The sequence below is a fragment of the Salvia miltiorrhiza genome, chromosome 4, assembly GCF_028751815.1.
Source record: "Salvia miltiorrhiza cultivar Shanhuang (shh) chromosome 4, IMPLAD_Smil_shh, whole genome shotgun sequence".
In the NCBI taxonomy this organism is placed as follows: Eukaryota; Viridiplantae; Streptophyta; class Magnoliopsida; order Lamiales; family Lamiaceae; genus Salvia; species Salvia miltiorrhiza.
Window position 1 is genome coordinate 9,274,669 of NC_080390.1, and position 9,211 is coordinate 9,283,879.

Here is a 9,211-nt window from a genome sequence, read left to right on the forward strand (position 1 = left end):
CTCTGATTTATGGTTTTTCTGTCTTCTTTAAAGTTCTGTGTTTAGAACTGTTTTCGTTCTTGCTCTAAGTATAAGTTGTTTAGGTTCTATTGTTAAGGGGGAACTGTTTTCTCTCCTTGTCTAGAACTTGTACTAAGAGCTCAGTCTTTTTATTGTCTAGAACTGCTGTGTGGTTTTGGCATCATCAAAAAGGGGGAAATTGTTGGGAACCTTGTGGAATATCCTAACCCTTGTTTTGATGATACCAAAATTCATATGACTTAAATGTAATATACTAGAATCGTTTTGAACTCAAGTGTTAGAGTTCGTTTCTAGTTTAGTTGCGGTGTCGAAGACTGAAGACTGAAGAATGAAGACTGAAGACTGGAGTTACCAACTGAAGTATCAGTTGAAGAATCAGTTGAAGACTGATTATTTAATGCGCGCCATAGACTGATACTAAAGTCAAGTATCAGTTGAACATTCCTCCTAGGACTGATCTTCCAATGTTCAGAGGAAGCCACGTACGCTCAAGTATAGCCGCATTAAATGCAGAGATATCTCAATATCTTATCTCTGCAGAGGTCATTCCTATCTGGTGGCTACTTTTCAGAGATGTCACATCTCCTGTCCTTCAAAGAGAGCCGTTTCCACACAGACAAGGAACCTCGAAGATTGAAGCCTCAGCCCAAATTCGAATTGCTCTCCAACGGAAGAAATCTTGAGGACGATTTACGCCAACGGATCTATTCAAGAGTTCTCCTACAAATAGCGCTCGAGGATCACTTCAATCTTCACCGATTCAACGACATAAGCTGAAGCTCTACCGAAATAGCTACTCAGCCTAAAGCTTAACCGCTCAAAGCTTGAATCGAAGAAGAGAATTCCAAAGCCAAAATTAGTCACTGCTGATTACATACATTCTCTTAGACCCTAGGCATATATTCTGTGTACCCAGAAGCCAAAGGTCAAACTTGCTTCAAAGAACTTGTTCTTTGTAAGTATAGTTGGCACTCGTTTAAACCTCTCCCCCATAAGAGTGTTTGAGTGACTCGGAGATTCAGGAAGGTACTCTGAACTCTGAAAGGAAAGTCTGAGAACGAGGTGTGCTTAGCAGGGAAACCCTACGCGAGTTGTGTAGGTGCTGAAATCCTACGCGAGGTGTGTAGGTGGGGAAACCCTATGCGAGGTGTGTAGGTGCTGAAGAGAGTTTATCTTCAGTTTACGGTTTGCAGTGCACCAGGCAAGCACTTGCGGAGTGGATTGTTGGTCTGATCAACCAGCCGTGGATGTAGGAAAGAGTTTTTCCGAACCACGTAAAAGTCTCTGTGTTATTTACAGCTTTCAGTTTTACTTTCATAACTGTGCTATTTCAATTGATAAAACTGAACACTGACTAACAGCTAGAGAAACTCTAATCCAACTATCTGCTCCACCGAGGCTATTCAAAACTAAGTTTAATTTCCGCTGCGTATGATATCAATCTGACTCACTATCCTCTGATAGTAAGGAAGAGAGATATCATCTTTATCTTTGCAAACACGACTGAAGCCCTTACGTGGATCAGTTAAGTTCTAGTGACTTAACTGATAACTCTTTACTGAAGAGCTTTCAGTATCAGTCGTCAACCCTGTTGGTCAAAAGTAATTTCGATTAAACAGGTGTCTGGTTTGCATGAAAAGTTTCTTTTCTATCTCTGACTGAGATCCCTCTTATTGAGGTTGGTAGATAGAGTCAAAATAGCCTATAGGTGTATTCCCCCCCCATACACCTATTCGAGACCCCCCGGACCTAACACCTACGTTGAAGCGAATCAACCATCCGAGAATCGATACTTATCTCCGATGGATCTACACCGTCGGGGCAGCGGGATAGCTATCTTGGGTGGCGCCGCCCATGACAGCACCGCGGCCACCTCTGGTAGCGCCACTAGCGAGATAGCTATCTTGGGTGGCGCCACGGAGGAGGGCAGCGAGATAGCTATCTTGAGTAGCGCCGCCCCAAGATTCTTCAATAGCAGCGGCTTCGTGGCCACTAGATATTTAGCCCAATTACTAACTGAAAGTATTTTTTTTAGCGCAAACAGAAAACAAATTGATGATAAAAGTGATCATAGTGAGTTTGCATGCAATATATATATATATATATATATATATATATATATATATATATATATATATAGGGAGAGGTTCAGGAAAGAACCATAAATAAAAAAAGAACGGAGAACCATTTTCAGCCATTCGATCATCAAGATCTACGGTGGATACATCATCTTGTTGGATGAATGCAGATCCTGGGTTCGAATCCTGAAGGGAGCAATTTTTTTTATTTTTTTGAGTGCATTAATTTTAACAGCAAATGCACTAATTTTTACAGTGAATGCATTAGATTTGATGGTTCTCCCGTTCTCACAAATAATGTAGTTCTCTCTAGAACCACACCCTATATATACACGCGCGGGGGGCTAGGGGGCTGAACTGAAAAAGCTATTAGAAAAAAAATGGGTTAGTTTAGTTAGTATTAGAAATTGACAATTCATTATAAACTAGTACGGTCATTCGTGCGATGCACGACGAACATCGAAATTAAACAATAATTTAAATAAATAAATTTTAAATATTAAATAAAATTATAATAAATAAATATAAAATACATTTTGAAAATAAAATAAAATAATCCATGTCAATTACTCAAGGAAATCCTGAATTTGAATATATAAATTTTTAAGAGTGGATTTTGAAAATAACCACTTTTATAGAGTAAAAATAAATTTTACCCACTAATATAAAAACTTAAAAAAATACCCACATTTACCATTTTACCCTTACATATAAAATTTTACAAATACCTACTGTTCACTGGTTGTGAATTCAACTCGAATTCACAACTAAATTCAAGTATTGGTTGTGAATAACAAGTGTTGGTTGTGAATTCGCGTGAATTCACAACCAACATTATTTCGAGTTGTGAATTCACAACCGATAAAACTTGAATTCACAACCAACATTATTTCAAATTGTGAATTCACAACCAATGAAACCCGAATTCACAACCAACACTATTTCAATTGTGAATTCACAACCAACGTTGATAATTCAGTTGTGAATTCATAAACCTGGTTGTGAATTCAAGAACATTTGTACAAAATTGCGCGATTTTCATCAATTTCTTCGTTACTTTTATGTTTTTTCGATTACATTCAATTGAATTAGGGAGAAATTTATCCAATGTGCAGAAATTCATCCCAATCATTCTCATCGGCAATCATTCTCATCGGCATCAAAATTCATCTCTAAATTCATCCAAAAATTCGAAATTGGCCAATGTTATGAGATTTTGCAGAAATCATCTGTGTAATTGTGTATCTTACTTTGTTACTAACTTACTATCTTTGAATAAGACACACAACTTCTCTTAAAAGTGTTTCTTAGTCTTTATTGGCCACCTGGTAAGAAGCCAATGACCAGAACAATGTTCGACTCTATTTTCATCAAAAATGTCAAAGCGACGCAGGAAGTCGAAAATAAATGAAAATCGAAGCTCTTCCATCAAAATCAATCATATTCGTGCAAAATAGACTCATGGAATAGAAGTTAATACAATTCATGTAGCTAACAAAAACAAAATTGGAACAGATCTGTAGTTTAAATTTGGGCTACCAAAAAAAATGGAGGGGGGATGGCACTACTCTTTAACACGAACAACTCTGTTGTCAAAGATTGTAAAAATAGCTGGGTCCTCGACCACCACCGCTGTGCTCCAGTCGATCCGCCGCCTCAATGGCCGCCCTCAGCCGCCACCGTCGTGCTCCAGTCGATCCGCCGCCTCAATCGCCAGAGAGAGAGAGCGTGCTGAGGAATGAGAGAGAGAGGAGAGAGCGGGTAGAGAGAGAGAAGAGAGAGAGAAAAATGAGAGAATGAAATGAAATTAGGGTTTGCCCATTTATATAGAAGGGTAATTTAGTCCTTTAACACAAAAAGTGGGTATTTTTTTATGTTTTTATTTGAGTGGGTAAAATTTATTTTTACTATATAAAAGTGGGTATTATTATATATTAACACAATTTTTAACTTTGTATAAAGCGTAATGATAATTAAAGTTATTAAATAAATTTTAAAAAAATCGATAATAAAAATTAGCATTACGCATTATTATCATTATAGAGTATTACACGTTATAATAAATAAATAAATATTTTCATACACAAACATAAATAAAAAGCTGTAAAATTTTAATAAAGAGAGAAAATAACATATATTTTACATTTTAATCTTTTTCATATCTTATTTTTTTTAATTCATTTTTCATGATTTTGATACTATATTAAATTAAAAATGCATATTGAATATTTTTTTCATGAATCAAATGTAACAATGTTTAGAAAAGAATTAAAATACATAAAAATAAGTGAAAAGATTAATGGGAGAAGAGAGAGACAAAAGAGTGGGAGAAATTGGAGGAAAAAAATCCTCTTTTATGTAGTATATAGATATATATTAAATTAAAATTTTTGTCATTATCTTTAATTTGATATGTATATTGAAGATTTTATTATTAATTAAAATATATAAATTTTAGAAAAAGAAGAAGAAATCAAAATAACAAAAAAGAAATAGAAAAAGGTATATAAAAAAAATTAGCATGAAAAACGGTACATTATTCTTGGGGGGCTTCTTTCTTTGTAGCATTGAGTCGGCCGAAATGTAGGAATGTGAATTCAAAAAAAAAAACTGATTTTGTTTTTCAAATTTTGGAGGTAAAAACTAGCCGTTGAACTGCTCTTTTATATAATATATAGATGAATTTCAAAAAAATAAAAAAAATATTATAATTGTTTTCTTTTTTATAAATTAAATAGTAAGGCCCTGTTTGATAGTTATACTAAGATATGACGAGATAATTTAAATCAAGATAGGTATCGTTGATAATGAGTGATAAATATCGTATATTTGTGTTTGATAGTTGAGATATAATTCTTGAGATAGCTAATATTTTTGTTTGATAGACAATATATAACTTAAGATTAAATTAACAAATTATCCCTAAAAAAGATTAAATTAATAAATTACATTTTTGACCTTAATTTAAGAAATTACAAAAAAAAAACTAATAGAACACCTAATCGACTAACCCCAAATTGTGCATATAAACCACCCTTGAAATCCCTCGATTTGTTGAGCGAAATTGACCGGCCGCCGTCAATAAACAGCACCTCAAACTTCTTCGGCTTCCTCCACCCGAAATCCCCCTCGTAGAAGTCGAATCTCAGTGACCACGCCACCCACATAGGCACTTTCCGACCAACTTCCCAAACTCCTTCAGCCATTCTCAGCACCATCCACAATCCCCTTGTCGCTTTTCACAATTCCTTTAACCGCCGCTCCGATAGCCTCCGCCGCCGCCACGAACCCCTCCGCTCCCTTCACTTGTCCGTGCTTCAATTTCGCCGTCACAAGCGCCAAGCAGTTGCCAAAGTAATTCGCCGGCACAGTCGGCTTCAGCCTCCCTAAAAAAATCGCAGCCTTCCTCAATTTGACTAACCCCGAATTGTGCAGACACCCTCCCCCCACGCCACCCCCTTCAACCCCAACCCTTTCTTCCTCAAAGTTACTCCCCCCTATCTGCAAAAAAAAAAAAAATCAAAAATCGCAGCGTTCTTCAATTCGACTAACCCCAAAAAATTTAGCCACCTTCCTCCTCCCCCCGCCACCCCCTTCTACCCCACCCCTTTATTTCTCAAAGTTACACCCCCGCCGTGCATTTGCACTGCCACTGCCATGCCCAATCTGATTGTTATCACTGCTCCATACCAACAATTAGTGTTGTGGTGGCGGAAACTGTTCCATTTTGCCCCAGTTGTGAAAAACACAATTCTATTCCAGAGCGAGAGTTCATGATGATTTTCATTTTTGAAGTTGGGTTGGGGGGATAATTTGGCAACGTGAAAATTATTGCTTGTTACTATACAGATGAAGATTACTCAACTTTGATGGTTTAGATTAGATGTGCACACTTTGATATTCATTGCATGAGCATAGGAACCCCTTTAGATCATTCCAATCTTATGAATGGTCCTTAGCCCCATTACGCCAAATGAATAAAGTCATTTTTGAGTCACTACTTGACCAAGACATATCATGACCGAGTGGATCTTCTTCTTGTGTGTGAACATCTTCAATCAAAATTCGAGCAAATGAGTGAAGCCGTGAGATGTACTCGTTGTTGCCTAATTTGGACTAAATTGATGATGAAGACACATTTTTTAGATTCCATATTCTTGGTTCGAGAGTTGAGAGTTGATTGTGAGTTTCATGGTTCGATCTGGCAGTGTGTTGTGCTTTCTAATACTTTGACATTTGCTTGGCTAGTGTGTAGCGTTGTTCGTGTTTTGTTTCAGTGTGTTCGTTAGTCTGTTTCTTTTGTCCTTTAGAGTCTTTAGTGTCGTGTTAGCGGGGATGTTATATCTAGATAGTTGTTAGGTCTCGGATGTTATATCTAGGTACTTGTATTATTTTCAATTCTTCAAACTTTTCCTTGAGCTGCAGCATCCGATCATAATAAGCTCTCATTCTGTCATCGCGAACCTCACATTCGCCTCTCAACTGCTGGGCTACCAGTTGCGAATCGGTCTTGATTATTGCTGTGTCTGCTCTGAGCTCCTTCAAGATATGGGCAGCCCTTATCACTGCCTCATATTCTGCCTCGTTATTTGACAGCTTGTCCTCAAACTTGATCGCAAACTGGTAAGTTCCATCCTCTGGCGATTCAATGTATATTCCGACTCCGCACCCCTCTTTGGTGACGGAACCGTCGACCTGCGCCGTCCATGGTCCTCGCAACGGCCTTCTCGTGGTCTCTTGAATGAAGTCAGCTAGGGCCTGTGCTTTAATGGTTGTACGTGGTTCGAACGCCACGTCATATTCGCCCAGCTCAATGGCCCATTTTACCATTCTTCCTGCGAGGTCTGGCCTCCCCAGGATTTTTTGAAAAGGCAGCGCTGTTCTGACGATAACTTTGTGTGACAAAAAGTATGGGCGCAACTTTCTTGCCGTGATCATGATAGCATAAGCTGTTTTCTCTACTGCGGTGTATCTGATTTCCGCTCCTTGGATGATTTTGCTCACGAAATAAACTGGCTTCTGCGTACCCCCTTCCTCCCGCACTAGCACAGCGCTCAAAGATTCTACCCCCACCGAAGTGTATATATATAGTGGCTCCCCCGGTATCGGTTTGGTCAAGACGGGTAGTCCTTTGAGATATTCCTTGAGGTCCTCGAAGGCTTGCTGGCACTCGCTACTCCACTCGAATCGACTTTCCTTTGTCAAAATTTTGAAGAAGGGCAGACTTCTTTCTGCTGACCTCAATATGAACCGACTTAGTGCCGTTATTCGTCCGTTCAGTGTTTGTATCTCTTTGATGTTCCGCGGCGCCGTCATGTCAATAATAGCTCTAACTTTGTCTGCATTCACTTCTATCCCCTCAGGCGTAACCTTGTATCCCAGGAATTTTCCCGACTGCACCCCGAAAGTACATTTAGCCGGATTGAGCATGAGCTTGTGTCTTCGTATCACCGAGAAGATTTCCTCCAAGTCGTCCGCATGTGTGCGTGCTTCAGTGCTGCGTACCAGCATGTCATCTACATAGACCGACACATTCTCTTTCAATTGATCTTTGAAGATTCTGTCCATCATTCTCTGGTAAGTAGCCCCAGCGTTTTTTAGTCCAAATGGCATACTCACATATGCGAAGATCCCTGTGCAGACTGCGAATGCTGTTTTAATAACATCGTTCCTGTACATCTTAACCTGATGGTATCCTTGGTAGGCATCCATCATTGACAAAAGTTCGCATCCTGACGTTGCGTCTACTAACTGATCAATCCGTGGCAATGGGTAACAATCCTTTGGACAGGCTGCATTGAGGTCTCGGTAGTCCACGCACATCCTCCAAGTCTTAGCCTTCTTTTCCACCATGACAGCGTTTGACACCCAGTCCGGGTATTGCACTTCCATGATGTGTCCCGCTTCTAACAACGCCTGTATCTGCTCTCGAATAGCAGCATCCTTTTCAGTACCGAAGTGTCTCGTCTTTTGCTTGACTGGCTTGATCGTGGGATCCACGTTCAAACGATGCTCGGCTAGCTCTCTGTCGATTCCTTTCAGGTCCGCCGTAGTGAACGCGAATACGTCAGCGTTTCTGCGCAGGCAAGCTATTACTTTTCTTTGCAATTCTGGCTCCATATGTGCCCCGATTTTGGTAGTAAATCCCTCCTTATCCTTGAAAAGCTCAATAACCATGCACGTATCATTGGTAGTGACGAGGGGTGTTTTATCATTTCCCCCTTGCAGCTCTGCGATCTCTCTCCGCTCGGGCTCTGAAGCCGTGATCACTCCAATTTTTCCCTTCTTGCTTGCCTCTACTTGGTGTACTGACCTTTCCCGTTTTTGTCCGGAGTATTGAGTTAATACTTGTACATGGCATTTCTTCGACACAACCTGGTCTCCCCACACTTCACCAATTTTGCCTCCTTCCAAGGGGAACTTCATCTTCAAGTAAAGAGTAGAGATGATTGCTTTAAAAGAGTTCAGCGCCGGTCTCCCAAAGATCATGTTGTAAGAGGGTTTCGGTGCGTCGATGACCAAGAACTTGACCATTCGGGTCTTTTTTCCCCATGGTTGCCCTATCGTCATTGGCAACTCAATTATTCCCACCGGTAGGACTGATTCCCCTGAAAACCCATAAAGAGGAGCCACAGCGGGCTCTAGCTTAGCCTCCAAACCCATTGCCTGCCAGCACTCTAGATATAAGATGTTGACGGCGCTGCCTGAATCAACAAAGATGCGGTGTACCAATACGTTGGCCACATTGGCAGAAAATACCAAGGCGTCGTCATGAGGATAGAATAAAGACCTAGCATCCTTTGGTCCAAAGGATATTATCGGTTCATCGGGCGCGGTGTTGATTGTCATGACAGCTTTGTCATAGTATCCAGATCTAACCGTGCGGGCCAATTGTTTTTTGGCCCTGTTAGATGTTGGTATATTATTTTCTCCTGTAATCATGTGTACCTCTCTGTCATACTGGGCGTGGTTTGCGGGGTTGTGTCTATCCTGGCTGTCTCGCCTATGATTTCTTTTTTCCCTTCTCTCCTCATGTCTGTGTCTTCTTTCCCTGTCATCATGGTCGCGGCGGGTGTCATCCCGCCGGCGCCGCTCATCCTCCCTACGTTCAT

The 9,211-nt window shown here is 40.0% G+C and overlaps 1 protein-coding gene across 1 annotated transcript; it reads right to left on the reverse strand.

Annotated features, from left to right (window-relative positions):
• Positions 1 to 5,297: 5,297 nt before the first annotated feature.
• Positions 5,298 to 9,211, reverse strand: LOC131022958 (uncharacterized). Its single transcript, XM_057952498.1, has 3 exons — positions 9,048 to 9,211; positions 6,483 to 9,003; positions 5,298 to 5,600 (listed from the first exon to the last, which is right to left on the reverse strand). The coding sequence occupies exons 1-3, from the start codon at positions 9,209 to 9,211 to the stop codon at positions 5,298 to 5,300; spliced, it is 2,988 nt and encodes a 995-aa protein (XP_057808481.1).

Bases quoted from the DNA above. Each gene is read 5' to 3' on its own strand.
- LOC131022958 (XM_057952498.1), bottom strand. From the start codon at position 9,211: ATGAACGTAGGGAGGATGAGCGGCGCCGGCGGGATGACACCCGCCGCG. The intron at 9,004-9,047 runs GTACACATGATT...AACATCTAACAG, and splicing joins ACGCCCAGTATGACAGAGAG to GGCCAAAAAACAATTGGCCC. The intron at 5,601-6,482 runs GTACCTAGATAT...TTTTTTTTGCAG, and splicing joins AAGAATTGAAAATAATACAA to ATAGGGGGGAGTAACTTTGA.